Raw genomic sequence first — 24,700 nt, forward strand, 5'->3', positions numbered from 1 at the left:
TACCACAAAAATAAGATGACAGATACCCAGACTGTCTGGAAATGGGAGGAGGGTAAGATGGCTGCTTGAAGCTTTTCTTGACCAAGGAGAAACTAGAAACTGGTACTGAAAAAATAAACAATATACCTGACTTCTTCAGCTGTCTTCCCTAAAACAGCTGCCCTTTTGTGTCTAGGAAATGAAGCAGAGAAAACAAGATAAGTATAAAAAGGAAGAAAAAAATCTGCTTTCTTCTTCAATGTAGATTAAAGTTAGGTATTTTCTTAACATACCTATGCTATTCCAATACTGTTGTGATGAAGATCTACAGGCTATGCGTACTGGTTTATAACAGTTGGAAAAAATCACATTACAGAGGAACGCAGTGGAGCGTTGAGAGCAAAATCATGAGAAGATGAGGCACCTTCTGTGTTTTGTGAAAGCAAGGATTCTGGACAACCATTTGCTTCTTACATGGAGCTTCCGGGATTAGGTTGATCTTGCAGATTTGGAGCCTCTCCAACTGAGGGGCATAGAAGTTTCCCACACAGATGGTTATTTCTAAAACTGAGAGGCTTTGGTGCATTTCAACTCTTGACATGGCCAGGAGTTTTAAAACTGGACAGTGTCATTTGTAACAATGGTTGTCACTGAATGTTTTCCAGTGAGAGCAATCTAGCCTGCCCCTAATTGGAGTTTGTTTCAGATTGCTTAAATAGTGTTCAGTTGCCAATGCCACATTTCCAGCTTCAATTTCTTTTCTAAATTCACATTGTTGATTCTGTGGGATATCTGCTCCCTGCATTTTAGTCTTTGTGCAGTTTGTAGAGCTCATGTTAAATTCTCAATGGCAATCTCCCTAGACTGTTTGCATGGTTTTCCAGTAGTTATTTTTATGGTTTTTTCTATCCTGTTCATTAAGCTGGGAACGTCATTTGAGGTAGCCTTAGGGTCACTAATCTATCCTTTCTCAGATCCTTTCTCAAGCCTTGATGCTACAATAACATTTGAAAGAATAAAACTAAGTAGAGGAGCAGTTGTATATTGAGGGAGAAAATATTTTTAAAGTAACCATATACATTTTACTACTTTTCCTTCACATTTTTACGTTGTGATTTTAGGTGGTGAGCTGTAGAAGCAGGGTCTGTTTCTTCTCTATCCTTTCAGTGCCTTGAACATTAGGGATACTGTTACAGGATCGATAATATAAAGGCAGGATTGCAAAAATACTAGATTTTTAACCTCAGAAAATAGTCTAATCAATTAAACACCTTAAACTGTGTATTTATGCTGCACATTGACTATTGACTTCAATTCGTGTTCTCAATGTGCAGCTCTTCGGAAAAATGATCCTTAAAGGCTTCAAAACCGATCAGTCTAGAAATAGATGACATGCTATTAATGACTCCAAGAAGTCTAGATCATTATTTACTGGGAAGATGTGTGTAGCTACTTCGGATATTTACTAACTGCTTCCAGCTCCTATTTCCAGGTATTGCACTTTTCTTAGAAAAGCAGTTTATTTTCTTCATTTAGCACTAGGGAGAATAGGCCGTCTCTAATAATTTCTAAATTTTTGTGCAAAAGACCTTGTATTGAGCTGCATATACTTCTGTAGAATTAAGTAAGGTTGTAATTTTCACTACAAGTTCAGTTATCTTGTAGAGGCTCATTCCATGTATTTTATTTTAATGTATTAGCCAATGGTTTGCCTATAGTATAAATATTCTCGTAGCTGTTCTGTGGAGTAGCTTTTTCGCCTTGTTTCTTTGAAGCAGAGAGCAGCGAGAAGATGTGGCCCACTGATGATAATTTCTTCTTGAATTAAAAAAATCTGTAGTTGCATAATTTTGTTTGCATAAGTCCTATTTTTTTTTTATACTCATTTTGCACAAGCAGGACCTACCCTGATGTTTTGCTTTGGTGCTTTGTCACAGGCTGCTGAGAAGGTGGGCACCACAGAGGTAACAAGGAAATTTCTCTTCTCTTAGAAAGACTTACAGTACTTCTGTGCAGGAGGGTTCATTGCTCTGGAAATTCCTGGGAATTATTATATTGGCTAAAGGATAAGAATTTGGAGAAGGAATCTAAAGGTGGAGAAAGCCTGAAGTGGGATCAGATAATGAAAGTGGAGAGTTGCTAAACAAGGAGACAGAGCACGAGAGCTGGGGAGCAAATCACAGGTGGGGGAAGCATTAAGACAAGTGGTGTAACTGAGATGAGGAACAAAGAGTGGAAAAGGAAGGAGAAATTAACTAGGAACAGTTGTGACCAGGGTGGGTGGAAAAATCAAGAGAGGACGATAAGGAAGACAGGTTCCACAGGCATTGTTGCAGTAATATTAATAAGTGCTAAGCAGCTTTAATTTGTGGGCAGCAAGCTATCAGCATGTTCTGAGGAGGAACTGAAGAAGGCGTAAGGCAGGGTTTTAGAACTCTCTCATAGATATTTTTTTATATATCTGAAGAACTGTAGGAAGTTGTGGGAGTAAGCTCTGTATTGCTGCTGGACCATGCTTACCGTATGATCCTGAGTAGAACCTGACATTCCTAATGCTAGCTGCTCTTGAGCTGTCAGCATCTCTGTGAGACTTACTGGACCTTGTTTTCCTCTCTGTCATCCTCACTTAAGTGGGCGGTGATAACAGTTGCTCCATTAGCTCATGACACAGGTTATTGTAAAAATCCTGTATCTGGTGATCAGCACTGGGAACACCAGGATACTGCCACATGAGAGCATTTCAATCTCAGTTCTGAGAGCCTAGTTATGCATTTCCACACAAGCATTGGCATCTAAATACTTCCTGTTCAAAGAATGCTGAAGTTTTACTGTCAGCTCTTGGCAGGTATACAGTGATAGCTTGATTCCAGGTTAGCTGCAATACTGGAATACCTAGAGCTCTTTCACAGTGCTGTGCACCAGTAGCTGTCTTGCAGCTTTAGACAGAAAGACTTAAAAGAGCAAAATGCAATTCAGTGTACTTGGTGCAGTCCCCACTACTACTGCCACTTCTCTGGTGAGCAGTGTCTGCTGCGTCAGTGCAGATGGACACTCATAAATTCCACCATGTTTGCACACTCCTAGAGCATCAGTGATATGCTTGGTCTCTCTAGCATTTCATAATTTTAAAAGCTTGAGATTTATTTTGTGCAGCAATAAACCATCAACGAAGTTCATGATGTGTGGAGCTGTAGGCACCCTTTTGGATTAGTTATCTGATCTGTAGCTACTTGCAATTTCATTTAATGACCCAGTTGACCTTTACATCCTTTTTGTTTTTCTGTATATTCTGTGGTTAGAAAAATGGGGCATACTTATGTGATGTTATCCTTTGTTACCTTAAGTGTTTGACAAACTGTTTCCCACCATGCAAGCATGCACCGTTTTGAGGCTTAATTCAACTGTGGCTTTCTCCCATCCCAAGCCATCAGTTACTCAAACTGTAGACATTTAGGTAGGTTTTTTACCAGCTAAGAAAAGGAGCAAATGAAGAAGGGTACTGTAAAATTGGAAGAAGATGCTTCTCTTACTATCTAAATATTTTTCTTAGAATTCTCCTTTTCCTCACTTTACCATAACTCACCTCAGGTTTTGTTCTATTCCACAAGGACTTTGTATGTAGTATAAATATATGAAAATATTCAATATCCTAAAGTTACCACCCTGTCTTAGATCTCTTAAAATCTTTCCTTGCTATGATGCACACTGGACTGTGACTCTGCTTAGCCTGGTCCTGATTAATGTGACTGTCCTGGGACTGCCTTGATCTGACTGAATCCCTTTCCATATTTACCTTTATGCAGCTGCATTGGTAACCTTGCCATTTGCATATGCAGATATGCATTGAAAAAAAAATAAATTGGGTGATTCCTGTGCATCACAACCATTACAAATAGTCCTACTTCAGCCACCACTAATGCTGATAAAGAATACTCTAGAGTGAGATACAGATGTGCTGGAGATAGCGACTCACTCTGTGGAAGGAATTCCCAGTAGAAATGTGAAAGAGAAGAACCAGTGAAAGTTGCTTAAATTACATGATTTTTCAGCTTTTGTAGATGTACATCACTAAATAATGTGTTCCAGTCTTTTCTTGTTCTGAATGTTTTTAGCTCTGAAAACATTTTTCTACATTACAGTAATGCATATGCTACTGCAAATGTTTGAAAACTACTAGTGTTTTTAACTTACCAATACTGTAGTGTAAAACTTGCCATTGGTAAGTAATTTTTCTTGATTCAGAATATTTAGTGAAACCATGCAAGAGCCATAGTTTGCCTTCTATAGAAGGCATAAATTTACCTTCATAAAACATCATAAAAATAATGCTACAATGTAAAGAAAATAGTACCTGGGCATTATCTAATTCAAAGACGAGGGAGCTGAAAATTGTAAATTTTTTTCTACATTGAATAATCACAATAATACATATTAAAATTCACTTATTTCTTTTGCTTGTTTGCTGAACTGTCAAATCTGCAAATGCCATTTAAAAGTTAGTACATCTTTGTGAAATGCTAATGCATCATTTGCCTGCAAAAAGGTTTAAGGCTGTTAGGCTTTTGTGTTTTTCATAGCATAATGCTGCCACCTGATGGCAGAAATAATTGGGACAAAGTAGTAGGGGCTTTTTCGAGTTGCATGCAATTTCAGTGTGATTAATACAGTGATGTTTGATATGTCTTAGAGTGACTTAAAGCCATCTCTACAAGATTACTCTTTGAAACTGCAGAGAAGAACTTTTGTTGGCATGAGTTTTAATATTTTAAATATGTTATTTTGAAATGTAGGATGACTGGAAGCCTAGCATCACTTTCATTGTTGGGACCAAGATTGAGGATGAAATCCACACCCAGGCCCTGGCTCTTGCTGTGCAGGTGCCACTGCGAAAGCTCTTCAGTGTGATAACCCGTGAAGATATTGACAGACAGGTATTCCAAGACAGTAATTTTTAATAATGCACCAAACTGTAGATGTCACTTCTAGACCCTGCCTTTTTTGGTCTGTGGTAATGATAAACTGGTCTGTGGTAATGATAAACTGGTCTGTGGAAGTTTCAAAAATTACACTAATTCATAGAATCATTAAGGTTGGAAAAGACCTTTAAGATCATCGAATCCAACCTTTGAACACCACCTTATCAACTAAACCACAGCACTGAGTACCACATTCAGTCATTTCTTGAACACTTCCAGGGATGGAAGTGGTGATGGTGACTCTGCCACCTCCTTGGTCAGCCCATCCTAATGCTTGACAACCCTTTCTTTGAAAAAATCCTTCCTGATGTCCAGCATGAACCTGTCCTGGAACAACTTGAGGCCATTTCCTCTCATCCTGTCACTTTTTGCCTGGGAGATGAGACTGATCCCCACCTTACTACAGCCTCCTTTCAGGGAACTGTAGAGACTGATAAGGTGTCTTCTGAGAAATGGATTTCTCCAGACTAAACAGCCCCAGCTCCCTCATCCACTCCTTATAGGACTTACTCTCTATACTTTTAGCAGCTTCATTGCTCTAACTCATTGGAGTTAAAAATGGAAAAATAAAAGCTTACAATAAAAGCTTCTCTGCTCCCTGTAAATGAAGCTTTGTTACAGACTTTTCTTCAAGGTGCTGATAAAAAACACCCTCCCTAAGGTACAGGGCTGCCATAAGATGATTTCTTGCTGTTTTGGAGTGTGAGTGTAGTGTTTGCAAAAGGGAATGAGTAAAGTACTTTGGGTAAACATAAAATCTTCTCACAGTAGAATGCTTTATATACTTGCAGATCGCAGAATCTGGGCGTCAAAAGGGAAAAAAGGCTAAGGATGCACCTATGTACTATGAGGTAAGTTAAAACATTATTGCAGAGTCAGTGCTCTTTTACACTGAAGTGTGTAGGGCTGTGTGGTTTGGTTACACATTCTTAAGTAAATGCAAATTTGTTGGATATAGCTGGTAAAAACATTTAACCATCTAGACACTTAAACTGCTCTGTTTTTGTGATACCAGCAATATTCTGTAGGATTGCTGATTAAGTGATGATCAAAACATGTTTTCAGGGATACGAGTTTCATTATTGAAGGATATGTTACGTAGTCATGTTTTAATGTTGATGTCTCAAATTACAGAAAACCTGTCAGGCTCTTCTGTCGCAGATGCTCCCAATAATTTAGAAACTTATACCTTCATTTATGGGGATGCAATCCCCTATATGAAACACTATTCTGTGTGCTAGTACCCATTATAATCTCAGTTTGATGTAACCTGATTCATCTAGTGAGCTATGTCAGCAGGGTTTGGAATCATGCTTAGTACAAAGAGTACTTCCTCCTACCCTGTTAATGTTTTACTTACAGCTTGTGAGAGGCAATAAAATCCTGCAATTAATTAGAAGATTGTTTAAAATTTTCTCAGGTAGAGTTTTACAGTCCTTATAGACCTGAAGCGTAAAGAATTTTGGACCCCTCTAAAAAGACTTTGCATTTTATTTCTGCAATGTCTAATAAACTTTTTATGTGTCTCAGGTTTTGGTGGACTTTATAACAGTACTTTTTAGCTGTGGTCTGTTTTTCAGTAATGCCAAGCTACTACCTGAACAAGTCCCTTTGGAATTATTTACCACTGACAGGACTGTGAATTTTATGCAATTAACCCTCTTAATTTAGGACTAGCCTCCCAGGCAAATTCACCCTTATGTTACTTGGTATGTAAAACTTCTTCAGTCCTGCTTCACAGAAGGATTTTGAAGTCTAGCTCTAAGCAGAAGTTTTGAATGATACCTGTATTTAATTATCTTGAGCAATTTTCCTTGTGAAGTGGACACTTATTAAATTCCAGCTGTCAGTGCTGTGTCTCATTAGCTACTTACTTTACTCCTCAAAGATGTTTTTTTACTCCCCTCCTTTAACACAGAATATAAAATGCCTGTTCTGACCTTTTGCTTGGACTCAGTTTCCGTTCAGGCTGTAGCAAATTAAAAGATCGATCATGTTGCCACAGCATTAAGATCCCACCTCTCTGGGCAGAGTTTGTTCCGGAACATTCACATGTATTCCATGTGCAGTTTGAGCACTCAAAGCTTTCACTGCTTGCACTGCTTCCACTAGTAAAGATAAACACATACAAGATTAGCACAGAACACAGGGTTACAAAAAGCTCTTCTGAGAGGAGCATTTCTATCATTGCCACATACAGTTCTCTGTGGCAGGATTCAACATGCTGCCTTTTCCACAAGTTTCCATATTCATTTTTAGAGGTACTGTGAGATTCCTGACATTTAATGGTCTTTGACCATATGACAGGTACATGTGTGTGAATTTGGGACTAATGATGTGCATAGTAATGTGGTTATTATTGGTATTAGTAGTAATATTGTTACCCATGCCATTGGTCTTATACTTTGCATCCACTGAAATGCAGGGGTTTTAATAAATTTCAGTGAAGCCAAAAGTTTGCAGTGGCTAGAGGTAAAGAGCCTTTAACAAATGGCTCATGATACATTGCAAGCTGTAAGCTTGCTCTGTCTGCTCTAAGTTATTCCCCTTCAGGCCTTCTATCATTTTATTGTTTTGTATCTCATATCGCTCTTACTGTACAAAGTGAAGAGGCTCTGGGCAGGGTTTATAAATGTGTAGCTAAAAAATTTCCAAATCCAGGAGAATTAGGTGTCTAAAACTTTTCTGACTCTTATATGACTTGATGGGGCTAGGAGTCCTGCTTGGTAATTTTGTACTAATTCTAGCACTTAATTGAATGATGATAGGCTGATTCTCTCACAAAGATCCTACAGAATTAATTTTTTCCCTTATATATGAAAGAGAAAATATTATGCTTCCTGTAATATATCAACAGATTTCATAATTTATCATGTACAATTTTTCTAACAAGACCTACAACTAAAAACATATGTATTTTATCAACAAGTTGTGTATTTCTTGATGTTTACACACCTGTTTGTTGGGTCATTTCTATTAAGGTTAATAACAGCGTGTGTAATAAGATATTTTGCCACTACTAAATATGATAATGTTGTTAAGATCTGATTATTAAGAGATGCCTCTGCCCAAATTAAGGTGCAAACAAGACCATATACCGAAGTCAATGGTACAGATTTTATTTAACGATGAATTAGAAGAGAGAGGGGGAGAGAGAGAGTTCAGGTGGAAAATAACACTACCCCTGGATCCAGCAGCATCCTATTAGTCCTTCTCCACTCTGGGCTTTTTGGTAGTGGGCGTCCCAAGGTCATTCAAAACTTTTCATTATCTCTACATTTTAGCAAACACAGGAATTAATGCTTCTTGGCTACACTGTCCTCTTATGCTATTGGTTAAATGATTACCTCACCTCTAATGCTGGTTATTCTGCATGCTCAGTCTTTTTCTTCTTTTGAGTTGATGGGTTTCTGGGATCACAGCCTTCCCTTGCCAGAATTACCTTTAATTCTGTCAGAGCTGATTTCAGCACAGTTGCTGAGTTGGCTTTCTTTGTGGCTCACGGATTGTCCATTATCATCGATACATTCTTTTCCCTAGGCTTTGTTAACCTCCCCCTAGGTCTGAGATAGCACCTGGACAATAGTACCACCTTTATCTTGTGTTGTCTACAGTCCAAGTTTCAGGTTTGCAGAGGAATATTTAGGTGGTCACTGGTGGCTGCAGGTGGCATCTCTCCCAGACCTCGGGGTGATCTTTGTCTGACTGGTGATATGCCTATGAGCTGTTGCTTCCTTACACAATTTGCCACAGTGGGAATTTTTGTCCAGATATGTTACCCAGGATATGCTAGCCAGATCTTGCCTCCACCAGGCCTGGAGTTAGCGCCATCCTGTCTCTCCTTTCTGTGTTAATCTCATGGCAAAATCCTTCTGTGACCTTAACAGTGTTTGAGACAGGTTACTGTGCTCTTTAAGTACTTACAAGTGTTTCCAAAGTTTGAATTTTGAAAATCTATTCAAGCCTATATTTTCCACACCAGAATTCTTCATGAGGCTGATTTTTTTTTTTTTTTATTTCCCCCATTTCCCCCTTGAAATTTCTGGTGAGATTGAGTTCAGGAGCTGTGTGGATTAAAGGATCTTATTTTTTTTTTCTTTTTCTTGTAAGAATTATTTTGAAGTTTTGTTTGACTTACTGGGACAGGGAACAGAAATTTGCCTTTATGTTACCTGGGAAATTCTGAGAAGGAATCATGTCCCATACTAATACGTAAACAAGCTGGAGCTGCAAGGTAGTACCATGGTGATTATGGAAGCAGATGAAGCCTCATGTGGCCCCTTCACATGAGTTGACTGGAAGAAGATGGATAGTGTTGCTAGAAATGAACAGTTGAATAAGTTATGGCCATGAGTGAGAGAGGGATCAGAGGGAGAGAGATGTGGAAGAGTTTTGTGGTTCTGTCAGATAAGCTGAGATGCGAAAAAGGTTCATGGGAAGATGAAAAAGGCACAACTGGCAGAGATGAAACCAGTTTCGTTTGGTTGTGGATTCCAGAATGTTGCCTTCAAAATATGTCCTTGTCCTTGAGAAGCCAGCAAAACTAAAATCTTGTAATAGAAGTGTCCTTCCATGCTGCTTTGACTCATCTCTGGGACAAGTCATCCTGTGGAACCAAAAAGGTGTAATTAAAAATATTAATCTTTATTCCACAGCCAGACAAGAATTAATATATTAACTATTGTTTCTCCCAGCAAAGTTCCTGCTATAGTTGCCAAGCTGAAAAACATTATCAGATCAGATGCGAAATCCAAATTGTGTCCCATTCTCATCCTGGAATTCCATGATCCTGGAGCAGCATAAATCAGTTGTAAATAAGTTTTTCTCAGCTGTTAATCACCAGGTTGATACCTAATTCTGCTGGCATCTCCTGCATTTTCAGGATGGAAGAAAGCATGAACAGTGTGCAGTGCATTCCAGTATTCCTTCCATAAGGACAGTAATAGGTCAATACAAGTAGAAAAAATCCTGGGCATAGCAGAATTATATATATATATATACATATATATATATACATATATATATGTGTGTGTGTGTGTGTGTGTGTGTGTGTGTGTATATCTGCATAATTATATATATATATATTCCATAACTTATAGGAGGGAGAAGAAGGAGGTTATTGGTGAAGGCATTCATATTAGAAAGGAAAAGGTAAATGGATTCCCTAGGCTTTGGACCTCAGATGCAGTGGACATGTTTGGTGCAGTTGAAAGTTCCTAGCAAATAATTTTTTTTTAATTTTTTTTTAAAACCTACACCCTGCTTAAGTTTAAATGATGCCAACACAATGATGTCCTTTTTCTCCTCTTTTTCTTTCCTTCCTATCCAAGACTACAGAGATTAGGGAATTCTGATTTTCATACTATCATATTTTCTGTTTCAAATTGAATTGCAGCCTTGCCATAGAAAGCTACTATTTTTGTGAAAAGGCCTAATTTTTTTTAAAAAAAGAACAAAATAGAATTTATAATTATTTTACCGTCCTTTTATTTATTGTCTTTTAAATCCTCTTTTAGGACATTAAAGAAATAACATCTCCTTTGTTGTTCTTCAATGATCAGCATTATATTGCCAGTATATAAATGATTCAAATTTCCCTTTTTTAAGTGTTGATGTGATATTTTCTCTTATTTGCTGTAAAACTGCCCTTGTTCTCCAAGAGATGGTTAAAGTCAATACTTGTAGTCCAAAGAGTTCTTCAGCTACCTGGTTTTAATACTTTTATTACATTGTCCAGGTCTACTGATTTTTGGTATTTCTGGCTTTAAAAGCTGCCTTTTTGCAATTTTCTGTTGATGCAGTTTTAAATAATTGCTTTTAATGAAATAACCATCTCATCATCTCGAATCTCTGGGGTTTTTTCTGAATATAAAGCAGAATAATCACTGATTAGCCAAACTTTTCCTGCATCTATATTGACTCTTCTATTGTTTCAATTTAATACCAGACCAATGCCATGTTACTGATTCTTTTTTTCTCTGATACAGTTAAAAAATAAACTCATCCTTATCTCTGCTGGCATCTGTTGTGTCTTTATTTTTTTCCTTTCTTCATTGAATCTGAAATACTCATTTTTTACTATTTTAAATTACACTTTCCAGGATCTTGTAATCCCAGCTGGTTTACGTGAATTATCTCTGATATTCACATGTGATGAGCAAGCAAACATTACATTTCAAATCACATGCTGGAACAGTAAATATTTAAACAGAAGATAGTACAAAATCATGACTATTCAGAATTTTCAGAATCATTCTACTTTTTATCATCCCTGGGTGAACACAGGACCTGTTAGATTCTCCTGTTCCAGATCTGCATGGCAGATTGTTTTCATACAAAACCTCACTTTATTTTACCTCCTTGCTAACAAGGCAGCAGTGTCAGCTCAGAAACCTCAAACCTCTGGATGGATAAAAGCAGGAGAAGCTCCAGGCTCGCTGTCAAGATATATAACAGCCAACCCTTATCACCAGGCATACTGAGATATCAACTAGTTGTGCAGTTTCAATAAACAAACCAAAGAGATTCCCAAACAAGGTCCTTCTATTGCCAAGCATAATATGCATAGTTTTGCCATTAAAACCCAGTTCAGTTGAGTGCTTGCGTTTAAATCTTAATTAGCTCGTGTTTTGTACAGCTCGTTTAAGGGACTAAAAGGTAATTGGTTAGAAATAGAATCTTATTGTTTTAAAATTATTTATGTCATACATGATTTGGGTTCTTTTTCTTTGGGTTTATTGTTACTGTTGTTGTTTTTTCCCCTAAGATTGTGATGCCATAATCCTTGGGAAAGTGCATAGTGTTCACAGTACTTCTTGCCTTAATAGGCAATAGACTGTAGCAGATACAGAAGAAGCCTTGAGTTTTCTGGGTGTACATGAAACAGATTTCTCTTCTGTCACTTCCAACACAAAATATATAACCAAGATATTAAGAACTTTTGTCAGATATTAAAAATAACAATTAACAAGCCCAAGTTGAAAAAAGTGAAATAAATTTAGCCAGGAAGCAGTGGATGTAAAGGACTTTGCAAGCATTCCTGTGAATTTATGCTTTGCTAGAAATGTGTAGAGTGGAGGCTTATGAAGTAAGGGTTGATGCTGGTAAGATTATTTGAAGCCCTAATCACATTATGATGTAGAGAAAAGGTCCATTTTCGATTGGAACTAAGTGTGTGTTTCCTGGGATAAGTGCTCCTACTATTATGAAATTTATACATATTTGTATTTTGTATTATGTATAATTATATTATTTTATGTAATTATAATTAGGTAATAGATATATTTAAAATATATGGTTTTAATGTGTATGCATGTGTAAAATTACTCAAAACTGCCTTCTATTACTCACCCCAATGGCATGAATTTAATTTTTAAAAAAGTTAAGAATAGATGTTCTCTTTCTGAATATCCTCTCTTCAGTAGGTCTTAAAAACCTTATACCTTTCTATTACCTTATATCGTTCTATTTTCTATGTCCCTTTTTTGGACTCTCGTTGTGTCTAACAATATTTTCAGAAAAATGAAAAAAGGGAGGGTAGCAGTAGAGATGTGGAGTATGAATTTATTTGTGTTACTTTTAGTAAACTTCTGGGGCTGAAAAAATCAAAAATGTTGAGTTTAGCTTGATGTGAAAGGGGACACTTAATGTCAGAGACATAACACTTATGGCAAGGAATATTTTCACCTAAGTACAAGCTCAGAAGAATTGTCTGGCATTGGGAGAAGACCAAATTCAGTAGTAGCGAGGATATGGGGCACTCGAGAAAAATGTTTCAAACATTATGTTAGTCAGGAGTGTTTTTAAGAAAGCCTTTTTATTTCTTTTTATTTCTTGTGGAAACATAATCAAAGCCTTCCTATTTTTGTGTAGTTGTATAGATTTTGACACAACACCAAGTTGTGGTCAGGATTAGGCTTTCTCAAAAGTAAAGATAGCCCTATCAAAACCAAACCTTCTCACTCTATATATGCATGTCAATAGAATTCTATTCTTAATACAAGTTAGCAAGATTTTGTTTTCATTCCAATGGAACAGAATTAATTTTAGCAGTTAGTGTAAAATGGAATAGCTCAGGAGCCAAAACTTACCTGGTGTTTTCATGAGAGGGTTTGACACTAGAAACAACTTTGGCAGCCATGCTTAATGGTTAGAAGGATACATAAACTTAATTTTATTTTTCATTCCAGTACAAAATAAATTTCATACTGCACTCTTAAATGTTATAATGAAATGGAGCAGTTCTCCAGTCAACCTTTGTCAAGTGATGTTGTGTGGATGCAAGTGAAGAGAGTTTTATTGCAGGAGGACTTGGCCCTTACACTGTGTGGATACTGCAGGTTTGATGTGTACTCTTGGGAATTGTTAATTGAATATACCTTTTAGGGAGGCACTGGCTTCAGGGGAGGTTAAGGGACTTTAAATCCTGCTGTAGGCATTATCTACTCATGTGTTTTCAGCTCTTTTCTATTTGTTACCAAGCTCCCACCTGTTTATAATATGGAGTATAGGATGTTTTATAAATGATCCACTAAATGAGGTGGTATATTTACCTGAGATATTTAGTGTCTTATCTTCTTAGAAAGGTTTAACTACTTTACCTGCTGGTTCCCAGTATTTAGGTCAATCTACTTAAAAGGATGTTAGAGAAAGAATTTGTTAATTTAAGTTTAGCATGTCTTTGTGTCAGCCTTTGCCATTGTCAGAGCATCTGATGCCACTTGGCTTTGTAGTCCTTTAAGTTATCGAATTTTGTGCCTTCCATTCAGAATTAATTATTCCATGAGAGGAAACCACTGTTGCTATAAACCAGGCAGTTCCATAAATTGTAGATGTTCGCAGTCAGTTTAAGTGTCTCCAGTTCAGTATCCCTTTCCAGGAACAATGTGTCATTGTTCATTTAGCATTTCTAAATGTTAAAATTGGGGGAAAAAAGTTCTGAGCTTGAGCAGGAAAACAATCTGTATTTTCTAATTTTTTTTCCCAAAATCTGAGAGGTCAGGTTCTATTATTTACATGAGGCAATTGATGTGTACATCTTCTAGTTTCATTTCAGAATAGTGACTCTTCATAGTCCAAAAGCTAGGATTTTAGAAACATGCATTATTATTATTTTATTACTGTTAGTTGTAATTATTTGAACTGAGGCCATTTGTAATACTCAAATTGCTAGCAATTTATTTTCTAGGAAAGACAATTGATAACCTTCTGAAATTCATCTGCCTATTTAAAATCTGCTTCAGAACACTGGTGAGACTTTGGGTTTGCTTCACAGATTACGAGAGTTCCTTCATACATGCAAATTGGTATCAAATTTCTGCTTTTCCTGTGCAGGTTTTGTTGAGATGTCTGTGTAACTAAAGGAAACAGCAGTTATGTCTGTGAGAATGTCGTCCTTGAACTGTTAGAGGGACTCTCTGAAGTAGCCAAAGGCAATGCTGTCTTCTGGTTTTTTGTCTTCAGAGTTTTTGGGAGACTGTAATAGGTTCGTTAAGGACAATAAAATGTATGACATTTTCTCCAGTAGAGCAACTAATCCCAGAATCCTTTGTGGCCAAATTAAAAAAAAAAAAAAGAAACAAAACCAAAAAACAAACTCAAAGCCCTGTTGCAAAGCTGGACCAACCAAGGTGGAAAGATCCTGCCCAGTTTTGTGGTGCCAAGGCTACAAGGCTATTGGAACTACCTGGCCCAAATATTCTGACATGGCTTAGACAACTCTGTCAAGATGTAGCTGGATGGGTTCTGCCAACACAAGGTTTGATGAGGCAATTTTCTATCTTAATCTTTTTGTTCCACCTCTGATTGGGTTCTCTTTCTAGCCAGATTCAATGTTAGAGAAGCGTGACTAAATCTTTTAGCTCTGTGGTGTTCATTGTGTGGATTCAGTTGGCTGAAATTTCTGGAGACAATTTACTTCTCAGAAGCTGAAAATATTCTGTGCCATAATGGAAAGATTTACTGGGCAGATTCATCCCACTGAAATGTAAACATTTCAGTATTTGATCATAGCAATATATGCCTTCATCTGAGCACAAATCACAACAGACTGGCCTGTCCTCTTTTTCTAATAGGGTCTGAGTTCTGTAGGGGTTCTTCTGAAATCACTTAAATGCTGTTTCAACTATTGTCCCGCAGTCAGTGTTAAAAGAAAACAGATATATCAAAGGTCATGTGAGAAAACCTTCCTTGTGCATAGAACTCCTTCCTGAGATAGCATTGCTAATGCCTGACTTTTCTAATCACTGGATATTTGTATCCCTTAAAGCAGTTTGGTTTTCTTAGTAGCTAATGGTCAGGGAGCCATAGGAGGTGCACATCCCAGAGTGTGAGCGCTCCTGAATGAGCTCTCTAATAAAGCCCACCTTATTTTTATGTAATGTATTTTCTCATTTTTACTGAAATTAGGTTATTCACCATTTCTGGTTTTTTTAAACATTATTTAAATACTTTACATAATGCTGTACATATGTTAGAAAATTCTCACAGAGCATCCCTGAGATTAAAACAGATAAAATATCCCCTCAGGTTGCAGATTTTCTGTAGAGAGAGGTTTAGAGAACAGACTTTCTTACAATGAATAATTCTAATAGGTTTCTGCTAACTAGATCAAGCTGTGTTGTGTTTTGGCAAAAAACAGACTCACTCATATGAGTGACAAGTTATTTTTCTAGAGTACAAGCAACAATTTGCTTCTGCTTTGAGAAATGTTCTCACAAAAGAAAGGAAGGTATTTAGCACATGAACAGCATTCATATTTGCTCAGTATTGCTTCAGTATAGTAGGTTTAGTTCAAAAGGATTCCATGGGGTACAAGGAGTCATCAAATCCACTTTAATTATTTTTATTTTAATTAATTGTTTTCTCTGGAATACATCTTCACTGTTTAACAAGGATTGCTTATTTGGCTTATCTTAGGTTTTACTGTCTACCTTGTGGATACATAAGCATTATATGGAGCTCTGCTCAGATATGCAATTGATTTATTGATTTATGTGAGTCCTTAAGCTCTCTTTGAACTGTGAGTCATTAATTCACTAGTGAAAGATAATAATTAAGCAAGTGGTCTTTTGACATAATAGGTGGGAAGAGGTTTGGAGAGTTAAAATGAAGTTAGGTGAACGGTTGAATATAAAAAAATGAATTATTTCAACACAGTGGAGGTGTCATCTGAAACAAGAAGTTATTTCAGTTAGCTCAGATCCTTCCTGATTTTCTTTCAAAATGATTGCTTGTAGTATGCTTTAGTCAATGAAATTACATTGGCAGAGTCAGAAATATTTAATAATATGTGTAAAGAAGCCTTCTTTAGAAAAAGCACTTATCAGCATGACACATGCAGCTTTTGTACCCTAGTCTGTCTTGAAAGTTGCTTGCAGGTCTCATAAGACTGACAGCAGATTTTAATAAGTTAAAATCACTTTTTTCCCCTGCTTTTATTACTTTTCTCAGGAAAATACATCTGAATAGTAATTACCAACTTGGTTGTGTAATCCATAGAGCCTCTTGACTGATGATTATGCTGCTTCAAATTCACTTGAACTGTGTCAGCAACTAAGGGATTTTAGTTATTTGGTTCTTCTTGGAACTATTATGTTCTTTTAGGAAGTGTTATACGAGTCTGAGGCATATGTGATGGTCTGGATTTCTTTCAATTTCAAGAACAAGAGGGAAGACAGGCCTTTAGAAAGCTCACTCTGGGTATGGGAGAGCTATACAGTGCTCATAGCAAGCAGTGTAACTGCTGCCAGGTAGTAATAAAGCTGTAAAAGTTTATAATCTAATTTATCTTTTTGCAAGGTTTTCTGATTATGATTTGGCAGCCACAATGGTATGTTGAGAAAGAGGCATTTCAAAGAAAGATAGCACAATGACTCTGGCTTTAAATGTTTCCCTAACTTTTAAGACCTATCTCCTATCTCAGTGGCGCTGACATCTGTCAATAGCGTAGGGTCACTTACAAGCTCTCATGCAGTGTTTGAGTGGCTCAAAATACATGCCCTTTGCACCAGACAGCTAAATCTCTGCGTGATTCATACTGCCACCATATGAGATCAAATACTGCATCGCCAAAGCCTTTCTGCACTTCACCCGTGTGACCCCTGCTGTGTGAGGAATGCTGTTTCCTCTTGCTTTAAAGGAAAAGAGGCCCTACCTAACTAAGTTTATCCATCCAAGTTTCCATGGTTTCTCACATAAGAAAAAGATCATCACTGGTGGGATGAAGTATAGCCAATCTGTAACAAATCCACTTCATAGTATCCAAAAAACTTCCTTCTGTATTCCTACCCAGTTTTTGTCTTGAGGTTTTTGTTTGGGTTTTTTTTTCACTTGAGGCTCAGTAGATTTTTAACCATTTATGCCAGGTGCCTGCATAATTCATAGGACCACAGATGAAGTAAATATGGATGTGTAATAAATTTAATTTCTTTCATCTACTGTGCATGGATTTAACTATTTTCTGTCTTTAGGATTGGTTTTAATTTCCTCCTGTATAAAGCATATTTTACATTTCTGCATGAAAAGATATTTGCTTTCTTTGTATTGCCAAATGTAGTGCACTCGTTCTGTCTTTGTTTTATTTGTGTGATCTCTTTCCACAGTCATGGAATGTATTCCTGTTAAATATTTTTGCCATACCTCTCATGGCTCACATAAGAATATTTGTCCTTCCTCCCCACTCTACTTCATCAAGTTTCTTCATTCCTGTATTCTCTATCTACAATACAGGAATAATTATTATGCATTGCTTTTGACTGGTAAAATGCTTTAAAATTCTCAGGAAGAGTGAGGTTTAAGAATCTAAGCAATTTTTTCTTCTTCCATGAACAATAAATTCATTATTTATTTCACAACGTTATTTTCACAACGGCCATCAAGCTGGGTTGCTATATTTACGCTTTTCAGGAATCCTTCCAGAATCCCTCCATTTCCCCTCTATTGTGTTTCAAGAAATATGCAACCCATCTACGTTAAGCCAAGAAGCATCACTTTCCATAGACTGTTAACATCAATTCTGTAAAAAAAAAAACTTTATGAGAATTTTTCTCTCTGAGGGAAATTACTATGATATTTCTACCAAAGTATCTTTCTTTCAGGGTGCAGATTTGTGTGCCTATCTCTGTGTGACTACTTTTTCTTGGAATAACTAGTAGTTCCTTGTGTGCACACAGTCTGTGGTAATTTCTAAGTCTTGTTCTTAACATGTCCTTGATTTTCTGCTGTGGCTCTGATGTCAGTGGGTCTTTCCAGAAGCCTTCTATGATGGGCTTGTTGAGCTAGTGACCAGGCTTACTTTGAGTACAAAACATGCAAAGCAAAACTCATCTTAATCATGATGTATCTTCCTTTGTGTACGTTAAGATCATTGGATTTATTTGTGTTTCAGGAGCAGGATTGTTTTGGAAGGGTTTTTAGATGCGTATGTTTTGGTTTGTCTCCCTGTTATGTGACTTGGGAAAAATCTGAATTTTAAGACATTTATTTTTCTGCTCCTTGCTTTCATTTGCATGAAACAATAATTTGCCTTATAATAGTCTGGATTCTGTTTTGGCTCTGCTTTATTCAGAGAAGCATTTTAGTGGCTACATTTAGGTGAGAGGTGAAAATTTCTAAGCTAGGCACGAATCTATGGAAGCTCAAAGCTAATGGTGGTGTTTGCATTAGACAAGACACAGTTCAGTGAGATGCAGTGTGCACCTTCATTGTCTCAGTGTTAGCAAGCAAAATTGACACCATATGTGCCCAACTGTAATTGCTCATGAGGAGAAAAGAGAAACATGTCAGAACATTTGAGTAACACTTAATTCAGCCCATGGTTATAAATAAAGCTGATGGTTGCTTAAAAACAAAAGTAAGAAAATATTATGGTTATATTATTCCTCAGCAGCGCTTCCTATGTAGGTGAACTTTATTACAGAGACAACACAAGTGAAAAGAAACATATAACAACTTTTTAACAGTATTTTTATGTTATTTTATTTTTTTCGCAGTAAATAAAGTGGTTATGAGGCTCCAAGGAAAACGGCCCAGATGTTAGTGAGTTGTATGAAATTTAGTGGAAACAAGCTGTAAAAAACATAGTCATAAAACAGCCTGTCAATGCCACACATCTGGACAATGCAGCTGTATGTTCCTGCTGCTGTCATCACCCTAAGAAAACTGAATAGCCTTATTTCACCCCAATTAGGCTGCATACCAACAGAATCAGAATTACACAGGGAGGGGGTGTGTTTTCACCAAGACAGACCCTCTCAAATTCTCTTCAAGAAGTTTTTATCTTTCATTTAGGGCCAGTCCCTCAGACTGGCCACTTTGTAAACAGTACTGCAAACTATTCCCCTTGATTTTCTATCTGTTATGTGATTTTTAATTTATTACTTTATAATATGTAGTTGCTTAATGTTGTTTCTTTGTTTAAAACTTAAAGAAAATTATGTTTTCCTGTGAGAACTCTGTGTCTGTTGACTTTCTCATAAATCATGTAAGGTTTTTTCCATTCTAGTTTTATCTCGTACTATAGCTGATATAACTTTATTTGAGGTCTTTGGAACCAAAGAATAATGATTGTGTCTTACTGATATATTGTTTTTTCTGGAAATGTGGCTATTTTGACCCACACGTGGTACGGTGTGAGATAACACTTCCTCATTTCAGCATGCAAATAAATATGAGTCGAGTGCAGTATTAAAACTATGCAAGTAGTAGTTTTGCTGTGATTTTTTTTTTTCCTTTGCAGGTGGTGGAATTAGCCAAAACCCTTCTGGAGATGGGTGAAGAAATTCCTGTGACACTAACTGGAAAGCTGTTGAAATTTCAGTTGCTTTGTTTCAAACAGAAGGATCTTCAGAAGAGAGAAGAGGAAAAGAAGGTACTATAGTATGCCCTAGAAGCATTACATTTTTGAAGACACTTCTGTTCTGGTGTTGCTTCCATAAATTCAGCTTTCTTCTCATTTTTGGCTTTCTAGAACTGTAACTGAAGAGAAATGTGATTAGAAATATTTTTTAAAGTTGATTAGATTTTGTGGATGAAGTTCCCAATTACTCAAATGCCAGTGAGAACGTGGGGAAAAAAGAGAAAATAAAAAAACTATGGAAGAAGTCTTTACTAGATTGCCAGTAGTGGCTTAGCTGAGTCTTAGGAGGAATAGAAAACAGAGCTAGGAACAGGCTTCTGCTGAATGTATCCCTGCTGAAGTAAAGGTAGGAGAGATTGTTACTTGGGAGGTATCAAGGATAGACACAGAGCAGACTATGACAGAGTTCTTATTATGAATCTTCTCTCTGGAGGGAATTTGGAGAAGTTATAAGTTATCTCTTCCATCCTCTGGCTCTAGGGCAGGGTAATATTTACATAAACTATTCCTGGCCAATGTTTGTAGAACCTTTTCTTAAAACTTTCCAGTGCTGTGTCTTTGCTTTTCCATGGCAATCAGTATTGTTTCTGATCCACCTCTGCAACACACACATTTGAAAAAGGTTTCTGATCCTACCAACCGTGCTCTCATTTAAACCTCTTTCAGTTCTCCCTGTGTCTGGGGACAACATTGCACTCCATTCTACAGAAATCTATTACATATTTAACTACACAAATATGTGTCATGTTTGTTCATTTTTGATTATGCATGTTCCTCTCCTCTGAACTCTCTCAAAACAGTACATATTTTGAAGTCTGCTTCTTAGAATTGGGTACCGCATTTTCCAGTGTTCCCAAAACTTGCTTCCCTTTGTCTCCAAGATCGTCACTACTAGCTCCAAGATTGGCTCAGACAGATTGCTTATGTGTTCTAGAAGGAATTTCACCAAGCTTGCACAGAATCACAGATCAGACCTCTAATTTATTTCTAACATCTTTTGGAGTTGTCAGTGGTACGTTTCAACAGCTTACTGAACAGTTGGTTTTACTATAGTCCTTTTCCAACAAACATTCATGAAACTGAAGAAAGACAGTTAATTATCAGAAAATCATATAATTGCTGGAGTAAGTTTACCCTGTTAATTGATCAAAAACTATAATGTGAAGTGTGATGACATGGAGACCTAAGCAGTCTGTGCATGTAAAAAGATGCAAGCAGAAAATAGTTAAATGGATTTTGTATAGCTGAGAAGTCTGTAAATTTCTTTTTCAGCAATTTTATTTGTGAGAGTAGTTGGTGGATGAAGCGTAGCACACAATCACAAGGACATTAAATGCTAGGTGATCCCATTAAAATTGTGTCCTGTTTGCACAGAAGTCAATTTATTAAGAAATGATAATTTAAACCGCAGAAATATATGAAGAATATGAGAAAAGTAAGGTGTTTTCAATCTGAAAAGAAATCAAGAGGTTGAAGTTATAGAATAGATTGTTAATAGTGAATTGAGAAAAAAAATGGCTTTTCTTTTAGATAGCAGTAAATTCTTGTAAGTAAACTGTCAAACAAAAATTTGAAGTTTAATGGCACTTCAATATTAAAATGGAGTCTACAGAGCTCTGATTTAACAAAATTCATCTTGTAACTGCAATTTTATTTCCCTGGTTAATTTGAGGATAGTGAGTGTTGAAGGTTGAAGAGTCTCTGGCACTTACACTTACTTCTCTGTTTTAGCCAAACTGTCTGCAAAAGTTGTCACCTCCTTTGAATTGTACCTATATCTATGTGTGACAGGCAAACACAAGAGGACAGAGTCAAGAATTGGACGGCACTTGGATATGAAGATGCTCTGCAGCACAGAGTGGACAGAAACTGACTTCTAATGTAGAGTTCTATCTCTAAATTGGCTGCCATGACATTTTAATCCTTTCCAACTAGCTTGTACAATACAAGTTCTGTTGCCAACAATCTGGGTGTTGAAAACAGGATTTTTCTTGCAAATCAGTTCTCAGAAAGCAAATATATCTGTCCTTGTTTTTTTTTTTTAATACATACCAGTTAATAGAATCTATCAGCAGAACTAAATAACCAAATTAATAATTGTAAATAACAAAAAAGAAGGTATTAGGAAATTTCTGTGTTTCATTAGAAGCAAAAGCTTGTCATAAATTGACAGGTGTATGTATTTAAAATATTAAGCAGAAGAGAAGTGTCTCTGAATTAGAAAACTGAGGTAGTAAAATTTTGTAAGGCGAAGCTTAAAATAACAAAATTGGAGCAGTTAATGGATTATTAGAAACTCCACAAAAAGCTGCACCTTGTAGGCAAGAAGAAATATGACACTGAAAGGCAAATTGAAGAGTCCAAGAAAGGAGAGGCCTTTACTTTTTAAAGTATTAAGGTCAAGTAGTGTTCTTTGTTAGAATCTTGGCAAGTCCAGAAATGCCTCTGCTTATTTAAGAATTACTGAAAATTATGCAGATGCAATAGATGAAGTTGATTGTGAACTTTGTGGCATGATGATTGTATCATCTCTTTGGTGTGTTCATCAGCTTAGAATTCAAACTAGTACAATCAAAATTTCTAATTTGAAATGTCAAAGGTAGAACAAATTTGAAATAAAATAATGAAAGCCTCCAAATCCTTCAATACACAGTGGAAATAGTTTCAAGAATCTGTCAAAGACATTTCTAAATTTTACAGAAAATAAATTCAAGAAGGAAGGGAAAAGCAGGAAAAGATTTTGTTTTGATTTTGAACTAAATACAATTTCCACAGCTGGAAAGTCTGCTTTTCAGCTGGATCTAGGGAAAGCAACTATATAGAGTTAACTACCCTCTCTCATTTGCATGAAGGGCTTTCCTAATTGCTTTATTTGGCTTTAAAGTGACATCAGCAGGGTTGTCACTGTAGGTTTTATTTTTATTTTATTTAATTTAGCTTTATAGTTCTGAAATGTAATTTTTGCATAGTTTGAATGTACTATATCTGCTGGATGAAAATAAGGTGGAGATTTCTTGCTCTACAGAACCTACTTTACCTTAATATTTTTTTGTTTTGTTTTTTAATTTTTAGACAGATTCTCGATTTTTTTGATTTGTAGTGTGAGGCTTTGGGATACTTAGAAAATCTTTTTTCATCCTGTACTCTTAAATTACTGGAAAGGGCTTTAGGTAGGTGTTTTTGTTTGAAGATAATGAGAATGGTTGAGTAATATCCTGTGTGAAATGAAAGCACGACTCTTGGTTCTAGTTTGCATTAGACAGATATTTACACCAAAGGAAAATAGTGCTGGTACCATTTTACACCATAGTCAAGAGTGTTAACAGAGATGTTAAAAATACTAACAGATATTGAATTTTTGCCATATTTCCTCTCAGTCCAAGGAAGTTTTCTGGCTGGTGCAAGTGCTGTAGTGGAAGTAACTAAGGCACAGGGATTTTTTACACACCTCTCTACCTATATGTGTTTTGTTAGTTTGCTGGGTATAATGTCTACCTACCTTTGCAGTTTCATTTTTAATGTTCAGTCTTAGCATTATGACTAAGAACATATAAATAACTGAATTATGTGTTTGAGTAGGAAAAAGCAGGGTGTTCAATAAAGCTCTACCACATGAACATTATAGCAGCTGAGAGGGAAAAGCGTTAAAATAAAAATTTGAGCACCTAAAGTTTTAAAACAGTCTGACTTTTGTTCTGCACAAAGGCTATAATGAGAACTTCATTTATTCATCTTGTCAGGCAGAGCAGCAGCAAAAAGAAAAAGAGAAAGGAAAATCTAAATCTCCCAGTAAGACATCTAGAAAATCAAGTAAAGGAAAAAAGTCATCGGGAGCACCCCCTGTTAAAAAGGACACCATATTAAAACAACGAGGAGAAGTGGAAGTGGAAGACAAATACATTGGTATGTAAAATATGATGATATACTCCTGATAAACCTTTGGAGTACTTTGTTTTGTTCCATGCTGAAAAGTCAAGGTCTATTTGGCAATATCAAAGCTTTGCCACTTTGCATTTGAAGAGAGCACTGTGTACTGCTCAGTGTTATGGTGGATTCTGCAGTCCAAGAAGTAAAAATACAGATAAGTTATATGTGGCATGTCAGCATCAAAATGTTTGGGCATATGTAAGACTACAAGAAAGTAGCTAAAAAATCCTATGGAAAACTTATCCTACAGAAAGATTTCAGAATAACTAAATGTGTCAGTATCCAAAGGTGGCTTTCTTCTTATACTATAATTTCAAACAAAGCTGACAGAGTTGTCAACTCTGTAAGTGAAGAAATTTTCCCTAACATCCAATCTAATCCTCCCCTCTTTAAGCTTGTTTTAATGTAGCTGTATAAATAAATAAATAAATAAATAAAGACCATGCCTTAAATTCAAAGACAGTTTGTATCTGTTTCTGGTAGCAGTCAATTTATCGTTCATCCCTAATACATTATCACCTTTCTGAAATTAAACATTTCTGCTTTTGAGTAATCTTGAGATTACTTACTGTAATATCTTTCCTCTTTTGCACATGGACTAGTCACTGATAATTAGAACTGACTGACTGATGGTTATCCACTTGTCATTATTATTAGCATAATCTTAGGTATAATTTCCAAATGGCAGGCAGTCTTCAGCTTGTATGCATTGGAATTTTTAGATCTCTGTGACAATGTAGACGCCTGTCTTTTTTAAAAAAAATTATTAATGTCTAGTGTGTGCTTATATCTTTTCTTCCTGCAGTAACTGAGACATAAATTTATGTACTTCAGTTTCAGTACTAGGAATGAAATAATAAGCTAGTTTTTTTCTGGTTTTGATTTTTACTTTATGCAATATACGTGCTGGACTGTGGTGGCTGCTTCCTCTAAATTTCTATGTTATTTTGTATGTTTAGCT

The 24,700-nt window shown here is 36.3% G+C and overlaps 1 protein-coding gene across 1 annotated transcript in view; it reads left to right on the forward strand.

Moving 5' to 3' along the window:
- Window positions 1–2,944: 2,944 nt before the first annotated feature.
- Window positions 2,945–24,700, forward strand: part of SPAG17 (sperm associated antigen 17) — an 83,577-nt gene continuing 61,821 nt past the window's right edge. The window contains exons 1-5 of the mRNA XM_088051306.1: window positions 2,945–2,995; window positions 4,770–4,910; window positions 5,747–5,806; window positions 19,693–19,824; window positions 23,553–23,715. Coding sequence (XP_087907432.1) covers window positions 2,945–2,995; window positions 4,770–4,910; window positions 5,747–5,806; window positions 19,693–19,824; window positions 23,553–23,715 — 547 coding nt within the window. The remainder of the gene's footprint in view (window positions 2,996–4,769; window positions 4,911–5,746; window positions 5,807–19,692; window positions 19,825–23,552; window positions 23,716–24,700) is intronic.

This window comes from Pseudopodoces humilis, chromosome 2, assembly GCF_049639895.1.
Source record: "Pseudopodoces humilis isolate 2021_Gansu_Grassland_sample_001 chromosome 2, ASM4963989v1, whole genome shotgun sequence".
In the NCBI taxonomy this organism is placed as follows: Eukaryota; Metazoa; Chordata; class Aves; order Passeriformes; family Paridae; genus Pseudopodoces; species Pseudopodoces humilis.